The sequence below is a fragment of the Pararge aegeria genome, chromosome 26 (assembly GCF_905163445.1).
Source record: "Pararge aegeria chromosome 26, ilParAegt1.1, whole genome shotgun sequence".
Classification (NCBI taxonomy): domain Eukaryota; kingdom Metazoa; phylum Arthropoda; class Insecta; order Lepidoptera; family Nymphalidae; genus Pararge; species Pararge aegeria.
Genome location: NC_053205.1, coordinates 1,016,960 through 1,041,362, shown reverse-complemented (window position 1 = coordinate 1,041,362; position 24,403 = coordinate 1,016,960). Strand labels below are relative to the sequence as shown.

The following is a 24,403-nucleotide window of genomic DNA, read 5'->3' as shown; positions in this document are numbered from 1 at the left end:
ACGATTTTTAAAGGCGAATGGATTTAGCCTTTTTTATAGCTTTCGGAAATCACTTTTGAACACTCGATAAAAAAAAGTTTGTCTATGTCTATTGTTTACGTCAAACAAAAATATTTTGTGGAGGATTTTAAATTCCAGAATGCGCTAATTAAATCATTAACAAAGTTAAAACTAATTCATTTCATCCAAAAACTTGCTTAGCAAAACTCATTTGCCGTTAGTGATAAATTTAAAAGTATAACCTAAAAGGTTTGAGAGAGCTAACATTTCATAGTGTTTTTAGTGCGTTGCAGTGTTTATTATGGCTTTACAGCTGTCTCGAAGGGAGGTGGAAGATTTGCGCTCCTCTCTGGACCGCGCAATATACAGGACTATTGGAAAATCAGATAGTTCTTTACTGTCAACAGTCTCTTCTTGCTTGACCAGCGGGTATGGAATCTCATCTCTTAAATATTTATTAACTAATTGTAGCCAACGTGGTACGAGCCTTCGTTCGATGCTATTACGGTTTTATACAAATGCCGTGGGAACCGTTTGTTTTCCTATGGTAAAAAGTAGCCATGTACTCTCTCCGTCCTTTCAACTAACTGTATGCAAAAAACCAAGTTGATTTGTTTCTTAGTTAGGGCGCGAAGGACAAACAAACAAACAAGATTTCAGCTGAATGTGTGCAGGCTTTATGAGCTATCACATCCAAAAAAATTTTGAAATGAGTCTTGTATTCAAATGAATTATAGCTAGTATTTAGTCTACCTGGTGCAGTGGTGAGTGTTATGGTCATAAATGTAAGAGGTCCCGGGGTTGAGCCCTGGGCAGGGTAAATAGTAAGAGGATTATTAATTTTCACTAGTATGATCTGGTTCCGCCCTACCGACAACAAAGTACCATCAAGTAATTTAGTATGATGCAGTGTAGAATCAGATTATTATTATAAGGCTAATCTGATTAATTGGATCAGCTCAAGTGGAGGTGGACGGGTCACATGCTACAAGACGACCAAGGCAAGTGGAGTACCCTAGTAGCTCATTGGTACCCACGAGATGGACAAAGAAAATAGGGTCGGAAACGTCGGAAACAAAGACGTTGGGAAGATGAGCTGAAACTTACAGCTGGTCCACTATGGAGAAGGGTGGCACAGTATTGTAAGCACTGGAGAGAGCTGGAGGAGGCCTTTGCCGTGTGGCACACAGAGCTAAGGAACTTGATTTAATGATAAAATAAAATGTAAAAGTCCCTATTTTGTTAAGGATATAGAAATGCTTGAAAAGGTTCAGAGACAAGCCACTAAACTGCTAAGAGAATTGACAAATCTTTCATATGAGCATAGGCTTGCAAACCTGGGACTCAGCACCCTCAAAAGTAGGCGAGAAAGAGGCGATCTCATTGAAACTTATAAAATATTAAATAAGTATTACAACATTCTGAATTTTGAGGAAATATTTTCCAAAAAGAGTAACCCCAGATTAAGGGGCTATGGTCTCAAACTTGAATATCAGCAGGCATCATCTAATCCTTCCAAGCACTTTATCAGCAATAGAGTTATACAAATGTGGAATGCCTTGCCTGAAGATGTAGTGACTGCAGAATCACTGAATCAGTTTAAGAATAGACTGGATAAACATAAAAAGACAAAGAGCGCAAGAAATGATATAGACGCATCAGCGAAAGCTGCTTAGTCTATTATATAATAATAATAAGTTATCTCTACTACAGGGGTTATTCCCAATAATCTTCTACATAGCTTAAAAATAATAGGTCTGGAAGAATCTCTCTACATTGGTTTGCAAAAAGCTGCCATTTCAAATACATGTAGAATAGTAAGAAAGTTTTTGCAGTTTGACGAAAGCATAGGTTTAACATAAAAACACACCACTGCATTTACTTGGTTAAGGCCCGTAAATGCAGTTAAAACCAGCCAAGAGCTGAGAAATACAAACACTTCCAAATAATAATAATAATAACTTTTCTTTGAAATAAAAGGCTATTTTATTTTATTTATTTATTTAATCTGATTACACAGCAACAATCTAAGACTGTATAATAACTCACCAAAACGTGAGATCGCATTGGAGGGCTAATTGGTAGTGGTATGAAATGCTTTACTTTATATTATGCTAAACAATTTTCAGGTATGAAAGACGCAAGATAATAGACAAAATATCATCCCACATTGAGTCGAAGAAGGCAAGCAAACTCGCAGATAAAGTCCTCGCATTGGCGCAGGAGCTGGTGTCCTCGGCAAAGCCTCCGAAACGGAAACATGACGAGAATAAGGAGAGGGATAAAGAAGTTAAAAGGTATTATTATATTAATAATATGTTTTATAGAATCGGCATGCGGTGGTGTAGAATGTGGTTGTCACGACCACCCACTTTATTCCAGTGTGTAGTATGAGCCAACCAGGGGAATATGACGGGGAAAAACAAACAAACAAATAAACAAAATTGGTTGTCTGTAAAGTCGGCTTACTGACGATAGTTGAACGTGACAACGTCGTAAGAAAATACTGATGGAATGATTGCATTTTTCAAAAGAAAATTTTAATTTTATTTGTTTGATAGACATTATCGTTGCTATAAACAATTGACACCACATTCACTTTTCACTGCACTTCATCCTTGCCGAAAACATGTAAATGTATTATTGTATAGAAGCTGTCCACGCGGACGCATCGCTCACTCAAGTAGGAGAGAGACAGATTTCGAACGCGGAGGCTGACTGTGCCTCTTTGTCGTTGTTGAAACAATTATCTTATTTACTATATTATAAATTAAAATTAAGCCAAACTTATAAATGATAAATAATTAGGAATCTCCTAACTAAGGTAAGTACCCTCTTGAGCACTTCGTGTGTACGAACACAGTGCTACATAAAGGGATTCTCCCATTTATTGCTTAATATTTTCAAAATATTGTTGGAGCTTTCGCGAATTCTGCTCACCATTGATGCAGATCTTTTTCTCATGATTGCGTAGAAGTCATCAACGCAAACATTTTTACAATACAATAATGGCTTCAGAGTATAGCCCCAACTATACTCTGAAGCCATTATTGTATTGTATACGTAGGTTGTTATAAGTTCTTTGTGTATATGACACCAGAAGCTGCACGTGTAAAATGTTTGACAATATGCTCTGAAAAGTGTAAGCTTTACTTCCCTTGTACACCGTGCAAACTTGCGGGCATCCGTATCATCCTCTGTGATACTAATACAATCTACTACTCACCAACCCCTCAGTTTTTACCACATACAGTATGATACTTTATTAATATTACAATCTTGTATTAAGAATAAAGATGGTGCGACAGCAAGCATCGAATAATTTTGAAAATTTCTCCCTCCTAAAGGTCTCGCCATGAGGACAAACACGAGTCGCGAGACGAGAAACGCGACAGAGACAAAGAAGAACTGAAAGAGAAGAAACCGGAGAATTTAATAGAGATCCCTCCGGCCAATGCGGAGGGGGAGACCATAGGATCCAAGATGGCGGGCCTCAGTGCTGATAAAATCAAGGTAAGGTTTAGCAGATGGAGATGTTCATAGGATTATATACTGCACAGTGTCTTCGCCGGCGAATACGAGGTCTCCGACTTCTGACGTCATTCGGACGTGTGCTCAAACCACGGCCTCGGAGGCGTGCCGCCTACTCGCCGTCCGAAACCACTTCACTCCAATCGTTGCTTAAGCCGAGGTTCGGCCTCAAATGAGACTTCCTCGGGCCGACGATCCCTTCGCTTTTTCGAGAAGAGAGCCAGAGCTAGGAAGAGTTAAACTATAGAGTTTCAAACGCTGTTAAAATTAAATAAACAAACAACACACATCGCCATCTAGTCCCAAGTAAGCGTAACTTGTGTTATAGGTACTAAGATGACTGATGAATATTTTTATGATTAATATACATAAATACTTATAATATACATATAAACACCCAGACTCTGAAATACATTCATGTTCATCACACAAACATTTTCCTAGTTGTGGGAATCGAACCCACGGCCTTGGACTCGGAAATCCGGGTCGCTGCCCACTGCGCCCATCGGCCGTCAAAATCTTAGGGTTAATCAGCTAAAAACAATCCGAAGAAAATGGAATATATCTTTTAAAAATGCTCATAAAAAACCAAAGTCCCAACAAATTTTCAAATATTGTCAAGTTTTAGAGTATTTTTTTATTACACTCCACAGAATTAAGAACTTACAGAATCCTCATTCAGCTCATTGTTTGAAACATGACGGGTTTTGGACACAATGCATTGTGACCGTCACAACCCGTGCAATGATGCAATCTCACTCAAACTTTTCCCATTTTATGGTAAACGTTTGTAACATTAGAAGTAAACTGTCGACTGTTAAAAGGAATAACGTTACTGGTGTAACTAACTCTCGTACTCATAAAAGAATATTCATTGTAAAGTCAACATCTCCTGAGGATGCTCCGGTTTAGGATCGAAGCGTAGAGGGTACATTGCCGAGGATCTGTTTGTTGTGGAGTATACGGATTGCAGAATTTATAACCACCCACCACCACGTCCCATAGTCTAGAATATATACCGCAAAAGTACATACATCATGGCGATACGAGTTTTTAACAAGCTGCCAGATAATATAAAATATCTCCCTATCTTCAAATATAAAACAGTTTTAAAAAATTGGTTGATTGCTAAAGCACTCTTTAAATTATGGAGGGTAGAGGTAAGGAGAGTCATCTGTGTATATGAAAAAGTGTCGTCAAAATGTATTAAATTAGGATGGCGCCACATTTGCATCAGGGTAACTCTTAAAAGAAGCGCCAAATATAAATATTGTACTATTTACTGTTTACGAAATAAAATCACTCTAAACGCACGTTTGGTTATAATAAATCTGTAAGGTTATATTTACCACAATATTTTGTACAACGTAAGTTGTTGAAATTCTCAATAATTAACTACTTTAGTCGATAATGACATTAAATTTTTTAACTCGGCATACTTCAATTCATCTACGATTGCTACATTCATACCATACCCTGTGCATCCACCAGCGCCATTGTGGAGGATTTTTGAACTGTTATTTAGCGCAACAACTGGACACTTTTTCAACTTTTCTCCCATATAAGATGACTCTCCTTACCTCTACCCTCCATACTTTAAATGAATTTTTTGATGACAGTTGACGTGGAGACTGTTCTCTGGATCTGCTTAGTTTTAATTTATTTGCCTCTTATGACTTTTTCTTTTTTTTTTTTTATTGTTTTAATTTTGTTTAATTATTATAAACTTATATTTATATAAATATTTTGACACTGATTTTACATTGTGGTTATACTTAAATTAGTTTTTTTTTTAATTTTAATTTTATACTTATTTAATAATATAATTGTACGTCCGGCCGTGGGTGTACTGTTTTCAAAAAAACTCAAAAATTCAAAATTAATTTATTTCAAGTAGGCATTATATAAATACTTTTGAAACGTCAAGTCTGTCTGTGCGTAGTGACTCTACCACCGGTTCTGAAGGCAGATTCTACCGAGAAGAAGCCGGCAAGAAGCTCTTTTCCAATATCAACAATTTACATTTTACATTTTAAAATTAATTTTTCTATCTTGTGAGAGATGAAAGCGGAGCCGGATGCTTCCAAGCAACCTTGTCTTGAAAAGGCCTAGAAAAGTATTCAGCGTTTCTATGTTTAAACAGTGAACAATAAAATTATATTCTAAAATTCTATAATTCTATTCTTTTCTAGTCTATAAATTACACCATACAGATTCACCTGCTTTGCGGGGAGTTAATTAAGCTTAGTTTTCATATGTCATGGAATTACCTTTTTAAGTAATAATTTTGTTCTGTCGGTATATTCTGTTTCGGTGATGATCACTCTGCGATTCCAGCTGATGATGGCCAACGCCCAGAAGGAAATTGAGGAACGCAAGAGGACCCTGATGGCGCTGAAGGGCGAGCGCAACGTGTCCGCGGCGGCCGCCACCGCGCAGCAGATCAAGGGACAGATGCCGCAGAGTAGCTCCATCCCTCCGCCCAGCGTCATCAAGCCCGTACTCTACTCCAAACCCGGTGAGGCCACTACCCCTTCCCACTTAAGGGTACCATACCCCTTCCCACTTAAGGGTACCATACCCCTTCCCACTTTACGCACCTCTTCACTTTCTCTCTTAAGGGCGCCATTACCCATTCCCGCTTAACACAACCTGTACCTTTTCCCACTACAGGGCAACATTACCCATTTCCAATTTCAGGGTACCTGTAACCCTTCCCACTTGTCAGCACCTGTACCCCTTTGCCCTTTAGTGTACGATTACCCCTTCCTACTACAGGGCACCATTACCCCTTTCCAATTTCAGGGTACCTGTACCCCTTCCTTACCACTTGACAGCACCTATACACCTTCCCACTTAAGGGTGCCATTACCCTTTCCCACTTTAAGGTCCGGTTACCCGTTCCCACTTAACAACACCCGTACCCCTTCCCACTTCTGGGTGTCACTACCCCTTTGCACTTCAGTATACCATTACACTTTCCCACTACAGGGCACCATTACCCCTTTCCAACTTCAGGGTATCTGTACCCCTTCCCACTTCAAGATACTACTAACCCTTCCCGCTCCTGAGTGCCAATACCCCTTCCCACTTTAGAACACCATTACCCCTACCCCTTCAAAAGGAGCACATGTATTTTTCTATACAAATTAATTAATTGTACACATACTTCGGGTTTTAGTTAGGTCAAACAAACCAAAGCAAGAAAACATATATTATTTATATGACCTATTATTTGTACCTAAAAGGTATATACAACGTGTAACCGAATTACGAAATAATGTTGAAGGATACATAAGGAATCACACTGTAACAATATTAAATCAATAGAAGCATATTTTATTTTCCATACAAACTAATTCAATACATTCTTAGTGTTTACTTTTGGCAACCCCATTGAAGGTAAAAGACCGACACGCGCATAGTACCTACGCTACACGACGCGTACCTAATAAAGTGCCATGAGTCACATGATTTTTATTTTGCACTAGCGTACCCATCCCGCTTCGCCGGGCTAGATTTTGCTTTATTTTAATTAAACAATAAACTTACAACATTAAATTTTTAATTTAAGTCTCATAATATATTAAATCATTTATTTCTCTCCGTATTCATTCTCTTCTATTCTCTTCTCGAGCGGGTGAAGATCATTGTCTACACCCATGTACACCCAACAATAGAATATCATCATAGTAAATAAAAGCTGTATTTGACAGTTTGACAGTTCAAAAAGTGCTCCGATCGTCACCAAACTTTACAGGATTACTCGCCAGGTCAATCCAGAGATTCCCTGAAAGTTTCATTGAAATCGGTCCAGCCGTTACGGAGCCTATACGGAACATACCCACACACTTTCTCTTTTATATATTTATAGATAGATGTTATTTTAGAGCTGTATCTGATTTCTTATAGTGAAAACTATGGCAGTGGTTTACTCAAAAACTATGAGGTATTCTGTTTCACAGATAAGTCTCAGAGACAGTACATGCATGTCAAATGTCAAAATTTCTTTATTCATGTAGGCCTATCACAGGCACTTATGAAGCGTTCATACATATTTGTTTACATAATTGTAAGGGGATGGTGATAACTTCGTTCGCCAACTTAAATCTAAAGCTACGAGGGTTCCAAACGCGCCCCGGTCTAAGAAGAGCCCACAACAAACTTAGCCGGGTAAATTTATTTTTTTGTTATCACCATCTTCCAGTAAATTTATATTAAGCTATGAAGCTAGAGCAATTCACACCCAAGCTTTTTTATCTTTTAAATAATCCTTAATATTATAATAGGATTTTAAATGTGTGAAGTGTTATTTCGGTTTTCATTTACACGTTGTAAAAGTGGATTTGAAATTCCAGCTGCTGTGCCCATATCCGCTGAGGAGTTGGAAAAGCAACGTAAGATAGCTGAGCTGCAGGCGAGGATACAGAGAAAGCTCGCAGGTCTGTCTATATACATAACACCCTTTTGTACTGACCTGTTAAGTTATTTTTTAAAGTTAGCCCTTGAATGCAATCTCACCTGGAGGTGAGACAACTTCACTTATGTATAATGATATGGTAACTTCGTTCAGGTTGCCTTTAAAAGATCACTTTTAGTGATAAGGCCGCCTTTGCACCCTAGAACTAAGTACTATTACTGTTTTCTTTGTATTTTTCCTATTGTGTTGTCAGTGGCGTGCACTCCATACATAAACAAAAGCACTGCATACCCTAAAATAGTATAAGTCGTATAAGAGGATGATTTTGCCGTTTTATGCAAATTTCCTGCTGTGTGCATACCCTGGTAAGAAACCCAGTGCACGCCACTGTGTGTTGTGTTGCAATAAAGTTTTTATATTCTATTCTATTCTATTCGTTCGCCAACTTAAACCTAAAGCTACAGGGGTTCCAAACGCGCCCTGATCTAAGAAGAGCCCGCAACAAACTTAGCCGGGTATGTATTGCCGGCTAAGTAATGATAGCCGGCTAACTAACCTGTTAGGGAGTATGGTAGTCGTACCCCTAATCGGTATTCAAGCGAGATCGTACCGGAACACTGAATCGCTTAGCGGCACGTCTTTGTCGGTAGGGTGGTAACTAGCCACGGCCAATTCCTTCACCAGACGAGACCAGAGAAAATTTAGAAATTATAAATTCCGAAATTGGCCCTGCCGGGAATCGAACCCGGAACCTCCTACCTAAATCTTCTTCAAGTCTTCAAGTTGTAACGCGTCTTCGTCGTCGTCGTAGTCGTCGTCGTCGTAGTCGTAGTCGTCGTCGTCGTCGTAGTCGTCGTAGTCGTCACACTTTAATTGCTTAGAAAATTAAGAAGTGCATTCTGGGAATCGAACTTGGGCCCCTCGATAGTGAAGCTGATGTCTAAACTATCTATATCGGCTATCACCGCTTCTCCTAACCCCTGTGAAACTAGTATGCATTGAAAAGTACAATCGCTGTTAACTTATCGCGCTCGCTTGCAGCTAAACGCAATTTACCACACTTGTTACCTAATGTACTATTACAGCCATACCACGTTTTGATGTGCGAAAACGACTCTTCGATTGCGAGCGAGCAAATCTTACAGTTTCCGGTCGTCATCGTCTTAAAATCCCATTATCGGTTCACCACAGAACACGAGCCCGCCACTCTGGCCTAGTGCGGATTGGTGGGCGGTGATGATTACAAGAAATGGTCATAAATTAGTGACATCTGCATATCGTCTGCGAAAGGTACAGAAGTCATTTGTGGGATTGAGTATACGCCCTTTATAATGTGATTCCTGAGGTAATTTTGGACCTACCAATGCATAAGTTTAAAGAATATGTTAAAACACATTTATTACAGCGAGGTTACTATACAATTGTTTGAGTTTCTTAATGACAAGGTTGCTTGGAAGCATCCGGATCCGCTTTCATGTCTCACAAGATAGAAAAACGAATGTTAAAATGTAAAATGTAAATTTTTGATGTTGGAAAAGAGCAACTGCTGAGTTTCTTGCCGGCTTCTTCTCGGTAGAATCTGCCTTCCGAACCGGTGGTAGAGTCACTACACACAGACAGACTTGACGTTTCAAAAGTGCTTATATTAGGCCTACTTGAAATAAATGAATTTTGATGCAGTTTCCTGTAAACATTGTTAATTGTGATATTGCAGGTGGGGCCCTGGTCCCAACGGGCAACGTGGGCCCTGCGCCCCTAATCCTGGACCGGGAGGGGCGCACAGTCGACACCTCGGGCAAGCGAGTGCAGCTTACACACGTCGCACCCACCCTCAAGGTAAAGTCAAAAGTCAAAGTCAAATATTTCTTTATTCAAATAGGCACATAGATGGAACTTTCGATGCGTACATTACATGTTAAATATGACATAGAAGTGAGTTGATGGCGATATCTGCATTCGCAAACTTAAAACTAAAGCTACGAGGGTTCCAAACGCGCCCTGCTCTAAGAAGAAGCCCACAACTAACTTAGCCGGTTGTTTTTTTTTTTGTTATCACCATCTCACAATGTCATTTACACCAGGTAACATAAGGCACAAGGTTTTCAATCACGATATTACATACAATTTAATGTATATCCTACTATACGAGAAAATAGAAAAATAGGGTATGCAGTGCTTTTGTGAATGTATGAAGTGTTTGACACTGCTAAACTTTAGCAAATACTTGTTTAAAATTCTATTTTTCTTACTGTTAATGTTAAGAAAATAATAAAAACAGTTCTCTTTTTAGTTTTTTTTACAACGCTTGTTTTATTTATATACTAGCTAAACCACGCAACTTCGTCTGCGCCGAATCGGTATACACTTTCAAATAAAAAAAGAATTATTAAAATCGGTTCAAATTTAACGGAGCTATGAAGTAAAAATTCTAAAAAATTTCATCCCGTTTTCCGGAGGAAACTTATTTTTTATCTGGATAAAAAGTATCCTATATGTTGACCCGGAATACCAGCTAACACTATACCAAATTTTATTTAAATTCGTTCTGTATTTTGTAGACAGACAAAAATTAAATATAAATCTGTTTTAAAGTCAGTATCGATTATAAAGCATCACCCGATCAAAATTTTCAAAATATATTAAATGTACAGAAATCTTCCAGTTACAGTTTTATTATAAGTATAGATTAAAAAAAAATACTTTTTGATTGTTTGCATTATAAGTTTTACAGTATTTTATCGTGGGTTCCACAAGTACTTAACCTGGTTGGACGCGTTAGAAAACTAGTATGGGTTTTTAAGAAATTAAGGAACATAATTAAGCCGGAATTGTTGAAAACAATCTATTTTGCCCTTTGCCAATCCATCCTCTCATACTGCATATCTGTGTGGGGAGGAATCGGAAAAACGCATATAATTCATCTTGAACGGGCCCAGCGATCGGTTCTTAAAGTCATGGGTCATAAATCCCTTAACAAAGTAAGAACAAACTGAAACTAAACTTCCTTCCTGTATGTTTAATCCTTTTAAACATCCCTTACATTTGACCCCACATTCCCCGCTAACAAACGCAGAAGCGACATTGTTTGTCGTATCATTTACAAGCCTCGAACATCCTTCTTTAAACACCAACATTCATTCTTAGCTCCCTATATATATAACAAGATCAATAAAAAATTAAATATCTATCCTATGACTAAATACCTAGCTAAAACGAAAATTACTACATGGCTACTGCAAATGAGCTATGATCAAACGGAAGAGTTCATTCTATCAAATATATGACATCCCTAGCCATCCTGTAGTACGTACGAGTATCTATAATATACACGCACACGCACACACACACACACACACGCCCACACACACACACACACACACACACACACACACACACACACACACTAAATCTAACGGAACATTTGTATAATTGCTGTACTATAACTCGGAGGTGGGCGGTGGTACATGCAGCACAGTTTTTACTATTGCAGTGCCACCCTTGCTAGTATTTTAAGTGCCATTGTAACTGTTCCAAATAAAGATTTATTTATTTATTTATTTATTTATTATAAGTCAAGTTAGAAAAACTGGAGTGTATTTGTAACTTACGTACGATTTTTTTTTGGGTTTTAAAATTACATGATATTTTTGTAATAGTTTGTAAATTTTAAATCATTCCATTTCCCACGCAAAAACTGGTGTTATAATTTTGATGAAATTAAATTTGTCTGTGGCATCGTATTTCATAAACGAATAAACCGATTTTGATTTTATTTATTTTTCTTAGCTATGTTTGATGAAAATCGGTCCAAGATGGCCGCCACCATAAAATGGCGGATTACATATTTTTTCGCAGCCCTTCTTCGAAAGTAGGTGGTTTTTTATTTTTATATAATATATTTTCATCATTAATATCAACCGATATCAACCGATTGTCGTCCACTGCTGGACATAGGAGCTCCAAAATCTGCGGTCCCTAACTGCTTGTTTCCAGCGGCCCCCAGCGACTCGTTTTATGTCATCTGTCCGGGCCGACCAACGCTGCGTTTACCGGTTCGGGGTCGCCATCCCAGCACCTTGGGAAATCAACGTCCATTGGTTCTAAAAAAAAAAAAAACAAAATTCATTTATTTCAAGTAGGCCTAATATAAACACTTTTGAAACGTCAAGTATGTCTGTGTGTAGTGACTCTACCACCGGTTCGGAAGGCAGATTCTACCGAGAAGAAGCCGGCAAGAAACTCAGCAGTTGCTCTTTTCCAACATTAACAATTACATTTTAACACAAATGACTTCTGTACCTTTCGCAGACGATATGCAGATGTCACTAATTTATTACCATTACTTGTAAGTCGACTGTCTATATCCACTTTTTGTTTATATAGACCAATATATTGTCTCACAAATACTATATTGTTATAAATATATTGTGAAGCTACAGTAGGTATGCCTATGTCTTCAAACTTCTCACGGAGGGGTGATTTAAATTTATATAGAGATCGTACAGCTCTTTTCTGCAATATAAATATAGTTTCGAATATCGTTTTCTTTGAGCCACTTTAGCTTCGCGTCTCGCTTAGCTATGTCGATAACTCTAGTTCTTCTACGGATATCCTCATTTCTGATTTGGTCACGTAGGGATACTCAAAAGGTTTTGACTTGACTAATTAATTAAAATGAAATTAATTTCCACAGGCCAACATAAGAGCGAAAAGGCGCGAAGAGTTCCGAGCCCAGCTAAGTGGGCAGGTCACGGAGCCAGTGGGCGAAGCCGCGTGGGTGGACGAGCGAGTCGCGAGCAAGCCGCCCGTGCGTGTGAAGAGGGCCTTACGCTTCCACGAGCCGGGCAAGTTCACACAGATGGCCGAGCGGTTGCGGATGAAGGTGAGTGGGCGACGTGCCCAACTGTGGGATTGGGGATTAAAAATTCGTGGGATTGATATTATTTAGCTGAAGTAAGCGTTGAATGTCTAACGCCAGCGCTGGGCAAACGGATTACTGTGAATAAGCAAACTGCCTTCACTCATATCTTTCTTTCTATATGAAGCTATTCTTATGCTTTTACGAGCCCGGAGATGGCTGAGCGGCTGTGGATGAAGGTGAGTGGGTGATGTGCCCAGCTGTGGGATTGGTGTTTAAAAATTCGTGGGATTGATGTTAGTTAGCTGAAGTAAGCGTTGAATGTCTAAGGCCAGCGCTGGGCAAACGGATTACGGTGAATAAGCAAACTGCCTTCACTCATATTTTTCTTTCTATATGAAGCTATTTTTACGCTTTCACGAGCCTGGAGATGGCTGAGCGGTTGTGGATGAAGGTGAGTGGGCGATGTAGACAGCTGTGGGATTGGTGTTTTAAAAAAATCGTGGGATTTATATTTTTGGCTTATGTAGGTGGTAAACGTCTTAGGCCAGCGCTGGGAAAACAGTTTTTCAGATGAGTGGGCAAACTGACTGATTCGATTCGACGTGAATAGGTTCTATAATAATTAAAATTGTATAATAAAAATAAAACCGAAATTTACCGTATTCTTTTATGACGTATAATCGCAGGCGCAACTGGAGAAATTGCAGAACGAAATATCCCAAATCGCCCGCAAGACCGGCATCTCGTCAGCAACCAAGTTGGCGTTGCTGTCAGCTGACGTTCCGGACTCAGACCGTGTGCCGGACATTGAGTGGTGAGTGCTGATAATGAGACTAATCTTTATATATATATTTCTTGTGTGCGTGTGTATGTCACTGAACTACTCCTAGACGGCTGGACCGATTTAAATGAATTTTTCGGTATGCGTTTGGGTGGCACCCTGGATGGTTTAGATTCACAAATAAGCCCGACAGATGGCGCTGGGGTCAGCTAGTAAATAAATAAAATAATAACTACAATGCGTAGTATGCCGATATTCCGGACTCTTACCGGGTGCCGGACATTGGGTGGTGGGTGAGTGCTGAGAATTGCTGCAGGGCAATTCTCAGGGCTGCCTGGATGCAGACATTTTTATTTGTAACTTTTTTTATATATTGCATATTAATATTTAATGTAAGTTTTTTTGATATAGTTTAGTTTTTAATTATTCTATTTATGTTGTAGTGTAGTGTGTAGTGATAGGTCATAGATACCAAATAAATAAATAAAGTTACGTCCATGGGGGAAGTTAACGTTTTGGGAACAAATTGGTATCGGTTTTTTTTTTAAAATTAAACTACATGTTAGCCCTTGACAGCAATCCCACCTGGTGCTTAGTGATGATGCAGTCTAAGATTGTATCGGGCTAACCTGTTAGGGATAGGGGATAGGGGATTATAGGTATGGCAGTTATATTTATCCCAGATATTGCTACTTAGCGATAAGGCCGCCCATTGTACCCGTGTGTTATTTTTAGTGTTTTTTTTTTGTTATTATTTCACACTTTTAGGTGCACAATAAAGTGTATTTCCATTTCATTTCATTACCCGTTATCGGTTTCTACGCGACATCATACCGGAACGCTTAGCGGCACGTCTTTGTCGGTAGCGTGGTAACTAGTCACGGCCGAACCAGACAAAATGTTAGTGTGCTCAAATTCCGGATTCTAACTGGGTGCCGGATTTAATACCGCTAAACTATTACATCTACAATGCGGTGCATCTTTAGTCGTGCATTTGGTGTTTCTAGTGCCGATATTCCGGGCTCTTACCGCGTGCCGGAGATTGAATGGTAAATGCTAATAATGAGACTAATAAAATAATAATGTACAGTACAGTTTAGTTAAGCAATTTGTTTTGCTTGTGCCGGTATTCCGGGCTCTTACCGTATGCCGGACATTGGGTGGTGAGTGCCGGTGTCTCTTCTGACGACGAAAATGGGGTAAATAGTGTTTTGGTGCGAGTTTACTGTTGTGTATGCCGATATTCCGGGCTCTGATCGGGTGCCGGCATTTGCTGTACTGATAATAACACTTAACTATCTTTCAACCGGTTTATATTATCGCAAATTTTTATAATAATAATTATAAAAATAATATTTATTTATTTGCCAAATAAGTACAACAAGAACAAATTTCATTAAACAGACCCTTCACAATCGACTGTCACAGACGGTGTGCAAATGTTTATAAAAAATAAAAAATACAATAATCAGAAATAAGTAATAATGTCATTTTAAATGAATTAGGCAAATAATAAATTACAAATATTGTGATACAGTTAGAAAAGTTAACTGAGTAGGTATATTGCAAATTCAAATTCAAAAAAAAAAAAAAACATTTATTACAAGTAGGCCTAATATAAGCACTTTTGAAACGTCAAGTCTGTCTGTTTGTAGTGACTCTACCACCGGTTCGGAAGGCAGGTTCTACCGATTTAATTTTACATTTTAACATTCATTTTCCTATCTTGTGAGAGATGAAAGCGGAGCCGGATGCTTCCAAGCAACCTTGTCATTAAGAAATTCATCAATTGTATAGTAACCTCGCTGTAATAAATGTGTTTTAACACATTCTTTAAACTTATGCATTGGTAGCACCAAAATTACCTTAGGAATCATATTATGAAAGCGTATACTCAATCCCACAAACGACCTCTGTACCTTTCGCAGACGATATGCAGATGTCACTAATTTATGACCATTTCTTTTAAGTCGAGTTGCAAGTTGCGAGTTGCTGTCACTAAGGTAATCTTTTACAAATAACAAATAACTTAAACAAGGTATTCTTTTTGGTTATTTAATTTCCAAAGCACGGCAACACAGATAAGGAGAACATAACCCCCGTTATTATTACACAGATTTTATTTGGATATTAATTCCACCTGTGCGCCGATGCTCGGAGAGTTGATGAAGCACCGTTTTAATCGATGGCTTTGCCCACAGGTGGGACAGCGTGATCCTCATGACCCCGGACGAGCGGGAGGTTAAGCGGAAGCGCAGCCGTCTAGCGAACCCGACCGACCAGCGTACCGAAACGCAGCGGGTGGAGGCCTGCAACATAGGCGACGATGACATCATAGAGAACGTCAACGAAGACGCCATCACCAACCTGGTAGAGCACCCGCAGCAGCTGAGGCCGCCCAGTGAGTAGCCACCGCCAACACCACCACCACCACCACCACAACTATATTCACCACCACCACCACCACCACGAAGACTACCCCCACCACCACCACCACCATGAAGACTACCCCCACCACCACGAAAACTACCACCATCACAATGACTTCAACCACCATGATGACTACTACCACCACCACCAGGGTAACTACCACCACCACCACGAAAACTACTACCACCACCTCGACATCCATCACCACGGTGACTACCACCACCATCACAGTAACTACCACCACCATGATGACTACCACCATCACGATGGCTACTACCACCACAATGACTACCACCACCACCACGAAAACTACCACCACTACGATGACTCCTACCACCACCATCACAGTAACTACCACCTCCATGATGACTACCACCACCACGATGACTACTACCACCACCACCACGGTAACTACCACCATCACAATGACTACCACCACCATGATGACTACTACCACCACCACCACGGGGACTACCATCACCACGATGACTACTACCACCACCACCACGGTAACTACCACCATCACAATGACTACCACCACCATGATGACTACTACCACCACCACCACGGTGACTACCACCACCACGATTACTACTACCACCACCACCACGGTATCTACCACCACCACAATGACTACCACCACCAACACCATTTTAACTAACACCATTACCACCACGATAACTACCACCAACCCTCCACCAACACCACCACAAGTTTAATTTCATTCCATTCAATCATCATCAGAAGTGGCCGAATCGTGAGCAAATCAAAATATAATATTCAATTTCAAATCCAAGATGGCCGCCATCCCACCACGCGGATTAATTTTTTTTTCACAAGAAACGTATTTACTGCGGCCGGAATTCTCAAAGTTTTCGATTTAAGATGCCATGACATGTCTGATGCAGGATTTTTTTTTCATCCAGCAGAACCGCTAAAGCCGACGTACATGCCGGTGTTCCTCACGAAGAAGGAGAGAAAGAAGTTGAGGCGACAAAGCCGTCGGGAGGCCTGGAAAGAGGAGCAAGAGAAGGTCCGCTTGGGCCTCGAGGCCCCGCCAGAACCCAAGCTAAGGTGTGTACCACCCGTGTACAATTTTAAAAGGCATTGTGAGATGGTGATAAAGAAACACCCGGCTAAGTTTGTTGTGGGCTTCTTCTTAGACCAGGACTCGTTTTGAACCCTCGTAGCTTTAGTTTTAAGTTTACGAATGTGGTTATCGCCATCATCTCGCTACCGTGTACTTCTCATGTAATGTGCGCATCAATAGTGCCATCTAAGGGCCTACTTGATTAAAGATATTTTTGACTTTGACTTTGACTTGCACGGGTCTCTTAGAATGAGGACGGTTTCGGCCAAGTGCGGTGAATTGGTGATTTTTTTTTCTTTTTTTATACAACGTGTAACCGAATTACGAAATTATACTGAAGGCTGCATAAGTATATTTCTTAAGGAATCACCCTGTAAAAATATTTAATCAAAAGAAGCGTACTTATTTTTGCATATATAAAACATTCTAAGAGTTTACTTTTGACAACCCTATTGAAGATAAAAGACCGACACGCGCATAGTACCTAGGCTACGCGACGCTTATCTAACAAAGTGACAAGAGTCACTTGATTTTAATTTTGCATTTGATGTTAGGGCTGTATTTCTTTCAGTAAAACCTATGGCAATTTGTGAATTTACATTTTCTGAATCCTCTCCCGATTTGCCTCAACAGGATATCGAACCTGATGCGAGCCCTCGGCACAGAAGCGGTGCAAGACCCCACCGCCATAGAGGCCAAAGTGCGCGAGCAGATCGCCAAGCGCCAGAAAACCCACCAAGACGCAAACCAGGCGCGCGCGCTCACCAAAGAGCAGAAGCGGGATAAGGTGAGGGCAATTAAAAAAAAAAACTCTGAGTGTGTTTGTGAAAAAGTATGAAATCCGCCATTTTGTGGCGGCGGCCATCTTGGATCGATTTTCACTAAACATGACTAAGAACTCTCCCGACTGATTCACAGTTCAATCAAAAATAATAACCCCACAGACAGACATGTCAAACTTATAACGGCCTGTAATTGACATTGACATCTTGGAGATGTCTCTTAAAAAGTTCAAAGCTTGTAATTTTCCTTTACTATGTATTGTGAACCAGCTGTTGGTGTACCTTTAATAAATAAATTATAGAAAAGTCCTATTATAGCATAAAGGACAACGTTATCGATAAAAAAGCTTGGGTGTGAATTATTGCTCTAACCAGGTTGCTCTTCTAATAATTTTAAATGACATTGTGAGATGGTTATAACAAATAAAAAAACCACCCGTCTAAGTTTGTTGTGGGCTGTTTCTTAGACCAGGACGCGATTGGAAAGCGTAGTTAGTTTTAAGTTTACGAATGTGGTTATCGCCATCATCTCACTACCGTGTAATTCTTATGTACGCATCAAAAGTGCCAACAATGGTCCTACTTGAATAAAGACATTTTTCACTTTAATACAAGCGGCTGAAAGTCGTGGGCAACAGCTAGCGGTGAAATAATCATTTAAATCGGTACAGTACTTTCGGAGTTTGTAAATTACAAATAAACAAACATAACATATCTTTTCTCTTCATAATATACATAATATTTTTTTTTTAATTTCAGATCGATAGGAAAATTCGCGAAGACACCTCTTTGGGAGTCCACGTAGCGGTATACAGGTATGTATCCCACTGCTGAGCATATACCTAGAGATACTAAAGGATACTATACAACGTGTAACAGAATTACGAAATAATATTGAAGGATACATAAGTATATCTCATAAGGAATCACCCTGTAAAATATTAAATCAATAGAAGCATAATCAATTTTCCATACAAACTAATTCAATACATTCTAAGTGTTTACTTTTGACAACCCTATTGAAGATAAAAGGCCGACACGTGCACAGTACGTAATAGTGACAGGAGTCACTTGATTTTAATTTTGCATGTGATGTTAGGGCTGTATCTGAATTCTTTCAGTAAAAACTATGGCAGTGGTTTACTCAAAAACTATTAGTGTTTCGGTTTCACAGATAAGTTTCAGAGACAGTGCACCTCTAAAGCCTGTGAAGTATTATTTCGGCTTTCGTTTACACGTTGTATAATGGCCATTTGGGACCGATTCGTTTTTTTTTTTTGAAAATTGGCGTGTGAAATTATACATATACATTCCCGCCCTCGAGCGTGGAAAATAGTACATTCCAGCTCCGCGGGTGGAAAACACTGAATTACCACCCCGCGGGTGGGAATGTGTTTTCTATCCAAGATAATCTATACTATACTATAATATTTCATTAATTTGTAAGTGCCCGCTTAAAGTAAGCAATATTTCTCGTAAAAATATATAACTGTAAAGTATTTTCGTTCGTTTATTAATGCATAAAAGTGATTCTAAAGCGATATATTCTCCGAGCTGTAACCCGTAATCTACGTATTTTTTTTCTTAATTGCAGTGACGTGTACAGACATACACAGACAGAGTTATAGATCACTAGCGATATAATAAAAAAAATATATATAGGATCAGCACGAGTCTCCTCCAACAATGAGAAGGGGTTAAGGCCGTAGTCCACCACTCTGGCCCAGTGCGGAATGGTGGAATCCACACACCTTTGGGAACATTATGTAGAACTCTCAGGTATGCAGGTTTCCTCACGATGTTTCATGTGATATTTTAATTGCATAAAACGCACATAACTTAGAAAAGATTGAGGTGCGTGCTGGGATTCGAACTCAGCCCCCCGAAAGTGAAGTCGAAGTCCTACCCACTGGTACATCAGCGCTAAGATAGGATACTGCATAAGATTTCTCGTCGTAAACGTGAACCCGAAGGTTTAGCCCAACATTAGGCTGTAAAGTGAAGTGGATGAATTAATGAATTTACATTAACAAAACTACGTACGAATGGATGACTGAATGAACGGATGGATTTACAATAACAAAACAACGCCTAACTGAATGAATGAATGAATGAATTTACAATAACAAAACTACGTACGAATGAATGACGAATAAACGAATGAATTTACAACAACAAAACAACGCCTTACTGAATGAATGCATAAAAAATGAATGAATGAATGAATGAACGTAGAAATGAATGAGAATACTTTTATTATACACCACAGAAAATTCACAGATATACATATAGATTAAGAAATGAATAATAAATATAAAGTAGAAGGTACAATTTGGCGGCCTTATCGCTATATAGCGATCTCATCCAGCCAACAATGCCATATGATGACAATGCTATATGTATGGAGTAAGAAGTAAAATCCTTCTCCGTTGCCAGTTATATGAGAATGTTAGGTTAGGCAGTGCTTTAGTGAATGCATGAAGTGCACGCCACTAGGAAATTGGTAGGTGGTACAACATATAAATATATAGGTATAAAGACGTATTCAATGCAATAAGGCGGAGTTATCGCTTCGTAGCGATACTGATGACGATGATGACCACGACGACGACGACGACGACGACGACGACGACGACGACGACGACGACGACGACGACGACGACGACGACGACGATGATTAAGATGATGATGATGATGATGACTTTCAGGGTGAAGGACCTGTTCGAGTGCGCGTCGGCCAAGTTCAAGGTCGAGGTGAACGCGAAACAGTTGCATATGACGGGCTTCGTGCTACTGCACCGCGGGTGCTGTGTCGTGGTCACGGAGGGCGGGCCCAAACAGCACGCCAAGTACAAGCGGTGAGTGGTCACCGGCACGCGCGTAGCCAAATCAAGTAATGACCAAGGGTGTTTAGTGTTAAGGTCTACTGACTTATGTTTACTTAATCGATCGGGTGGGGAAAAGTACAAGTGGTGAGTGGTCACCGGAACGCGCGTCGCCAAATGAAGTAATGATCACGGTGCCTAGTGTTAAGATTTGCTGACTTATGTTTACTTACTCGATCGCGTGGTAAATACAAGCGGTGAGTGGTCACCGGCACGCGCGTCGCCAAATCAAGTAATGATCAGGGTGCCCAGTGTTGAGGTCTGCTGACTTATGTTTACTTAACCGATCGCGGGAAAAAGTACAAGCGGTGTGTGGTCACCAGCACGCGCGTTGCCAAATCAAGTAATGACCAGGGTGCCTAGTGTTAAGGTCTGCTGACTTATGTTTACTTAACCAATCGCGGGAAAAAGTACAAGCGGTGAGTGGTCACCGGCATTTCCCGCGAAAGATATACTGAACGACCATTGGGGCCGCCAAAATTAAGCTTTGAACAGGGTGCCTGGTTTAAGATAGAAACGCAAACGTTTTGTGCGTTTTGTATTAATATATATGTTGGAAACTTAGAATCAAGAACACACAGAACCCTCATTCAACATTGCATGCAATTTTACGGTAAACATTTAGAATATTAGAGGAAAAAATTGTTACTGTCAACTGCTAAATTTCATAAAGACATGTTCGAGAGACACTACTAAAGTGGAGTGGTTTTGATACTTCAGTATTAGTCGTGTACACGGTAACGTTGGAAAATCTTTCTGGAGATTGACCATTGTGTACAAAATCGGCAATGGAAACTTTTTAATAGATTAATAGAACTGTTGAAATAGAAAAGAAAGAAATAAAACTGTTTATTCGGTAACCACAGAAATAAAGAAAAGTTAAAGAAAAAAAAAACTGGTAAAGTTTTTACCAGTTTTCTTTTGTTTCGTTATGTAAACGAAAAAAAGAAAATTAAAAAAAAAATGTGTGTGAACCCTAACTGGTCTCTAAGCATATACCACGCCTTTGGAGAGACCAAGCCGTAAATCTGAAGTTCTCTTTCCTTCAGTTTGATGCTGAACCGCATCAAGTGGGAGGAGGAAATGGTGAAGGACGCGGATGGGGGGGAGATTCCCAACGCCTGCCACCTGGTGTGGGAGGGCGTCACAGCCAGACGCTCCTTCGGGGACATCAAGTTCAAGGTAAGAGAGAGATCACTTCCATTGTTACTGAAATATTCAATGACAGTAACGCTAAAATATTGTACTTATCTAATGAAATATTTTTCATGTTTTTTTTATTTCTATTCCAAGTGAGATTGGTATTAATTTTCCATAAATAGAAATATTAGATAGAGCCAGCCTCTACTTTGCAGAAATCCATGATGATCCATGAAAGTTAAGCTTAATTTTCATAATAAATAGAAATACAAAATGTAGCGATCCGCCATGACAGGTGAAACGCCGAATTCGAAATTGTGACGTCACGTATATACAACGTGTAATTTAAAACCGAAATAATACTGCACAGGCTTTAGAGGTACATTATGTTCTGTCTATGAGACTTATCTGTGAAACAGAAACCGAAGTTTTCGAGTAAACAACTGCCGTAGTTTTCACTGAAAGTAATCAGATACAGCCCTAACATCACATGCAAAATTAAAATAAAGTGACTCCTGTCACTTTATTAGGTACGCGTCGCGTGGCGTAGGTACTATGCATCCGTCAGTCTTTTATCTTCAATAGGGTTGTCAAAAGTAAGCACTTTGATTAAAATTGTGTTAAGTTTGTTTGGAAAAATAAATATACTTCTTTTGATTTAATATTTTTACAGGGTGATTCCTTTTGAAATACACTTATGCATTCCTCATCATTTTTTCGTAATTACGTTACACGTTGTATAAACATAATTTTGTGACGCTTGAAGTTCGAAAATCGCTGCGTGTATCAAATACTATTTTGTGATTTCAAACTCTCAGTTCAAAAGTTGTTTGTTATCAATACAAAAATCAATAATCTTTAGCTATGGAACAAGGATACCAAATCTTTAATTGGTATATGACGTCACGCGTGCGGCCATGACACACGGCGAGCGTTTTTGGCGGGAAATATAAAAAAACACATATTTATATTATAATTTTATGATTTGCAAATATGCAATTTATATCAACAAACCCAAAATACTTTTAACGTGAAGCAACGTCAAGTCAATTACCTACAGATCAGAATACAGTTAATAACACTAATAAATATACTACGACAATACACACAACGCCATCTAGCCCCAAAGTAAGCGTAGCTTGTGTTATGGGTACTATGATGACTGATGAATATTTTTATGAATATAAATATGTACTTATAATATACATATATTTGACGGCCGATTGGCGCAGTTGGCTCGCCGTGTGTCATGGCCGCACGCCAAAATATTTGTGTGATGAACATGACTGTTTTTTGTCGCTGCCCACTGCTCTAACCGGCTTTCACGCCTTCTCTCCCCACGGTAGTCGTACGAGGCGATTTAGGGAATATGACCGGCCGGCCCAGAGTGATCATAACCCGCGCTTGGGTAGAGGACTGTTATAAACTGGTGACGTATCTAAACCTTGTTTTCCAGGTGATGCCAACAGAAAAGCAAGCACGCGAGCTTTTCCACAAGCACGGCGTGGAACACTACTGGGACCTTGCGTACAGCGGCGCCGTGTTGGATGCAGGCTCCGAGGAGCCCTAGGCCTGCGCCCTGAACGAACCCTTAAGATATCCCGTCGACGCCGCACAGTATACCAGCTCACTACGCAGAAAATGTGTTGAATAACAGAATTAAGAAAATTCAGAACCCACATTCAGCTTTTATTGCATGCAGTGCATTGTGTCCAAAAACAGTGAAAACGCCCCGCGTACGTCTCACTTAACATCCGAGGAATTTTGCTAGCTCACAACTCTTTTTGCTAGCTCCCATTTTCCCAATTTTATTTTAAACGAATTCAAATTCAAAATTTCTTTATTCATGTAGGCCTATCACAGGAACTTATGAAGCGTTCATACGTATATGTTTACATAATTGTAAGGGGATGGTGATAACTTCGTTCACCAACTTAAACCTAAAGTTACCAGGGTTCCAAACGCGCCCTGGTCTACAACAAACTTAGACGGGTATTTTTTTTTGTTATCACCATCTCACAGTAAATTAATATCAAGCCATGAAGTTAGGGCAATTCCCTCGCAAGCTTTTTTATCGTTTTAGTAATCCTTCACTACCGCCTGTTCGCGAATGTTTTTGGTGCTTCAATATTAGTCGTATACACGGTTTCTGTACGTTCTTAAATCTATGAGAATAAACACGAAAGTTAAATTACAAATTTGTCAAACCCCCGTCACACAATAATGAATATAGAATATGAATGGGAAAAATGTAATGCGCCATTATGTGTTGGTGGCCATCTTGGCTTTGAATTTGTCATACTGTACATCATTCTACTAGTCAAGTCCTTCAATTTGATACCCATGTTGAGGGTGTTTTGAAATATAATCCGCCATCTTGAACAGATTTTCATCAAACATAGCTAAAACACTCCCGACTAATTCACCTTTTAAACAAAAAAAAAACAAAATCGGTTCATCCATTCGGGAGGTAAGATTCCATA

The 24,403-nt window shown here is 39.5% G+C and overlaps 1 protein-coding gene across 2 annotated transcripts; it reads left to right on the top strand.

Moving 5' to 3' along the window:
• The first annotated feature begins 61 nt into the window (after positions 1-61).
• Positions 62-23,723, top strand: LOC120635364 (U4/U6 small nuclear ribonucleoprotein Prp3). Of its 2 annotated transcripts, none has more exons than XM_039906360.1 (15): positions 62-429; positions 2,130-2,297; positions 3,348-3,513; positions 5,869-6,049; positions 7,890-7,973; positions 9,666-9,787; positions 12,645-12,833; positions 13,499-13,626; positions 15,795-15,994; positions 16,953-17,097; positions 17,747-17,900; positions 18,655-18,710; positions 20,604-20,753; positions 21,830-21,962; positions 23,377-23,723. In XM_039906360.1, the coding sequence occupies exons 1-15, from the start codon at positions 302-304 to the stop codon at positions 23,488-23,490; spliced, it is 2,118 nt and encodes a 705-aa protein (XP_039762294.1). In that variant the 5' UTR covers positions 62-301; the 3' UTR covers positions 23,491-23,723. The 2 variants fall into 2 exon arrangements, with proteins under 2 accessions (XP_039762294.1, XP_039762293.1); XM_039906359.1 differs by having other exon boundaries at positions 16,950-17,097.
• The last annotated feature ends 680 nt before the right edge of the window (positions 23,724-24,403 follow it).

Coding starts and splice junctions, on each gene's coding strand:
- LOC120635364 (XM_039906359.1), top strand. CDS start 302: ATGGCTTTACAGCTGTCTCGAAGGGAGGTGGAAGATTTGCGCTCCTCT. Junction 3,514..5,868: donor TCAGTGCTGATAAAATCAAG/GTAAGGTTTAGC, acceptor CTGCGATTCCAG/CTGATGATGGCCAACGCCCA. Junction 15,995..16,949: donor GCAGCAGCTGAGGCCGCCCA/GTGAGTAGCCAC, acceptor TTTTTCATCCAG/CAGAACCGCTAAAGCCGACG.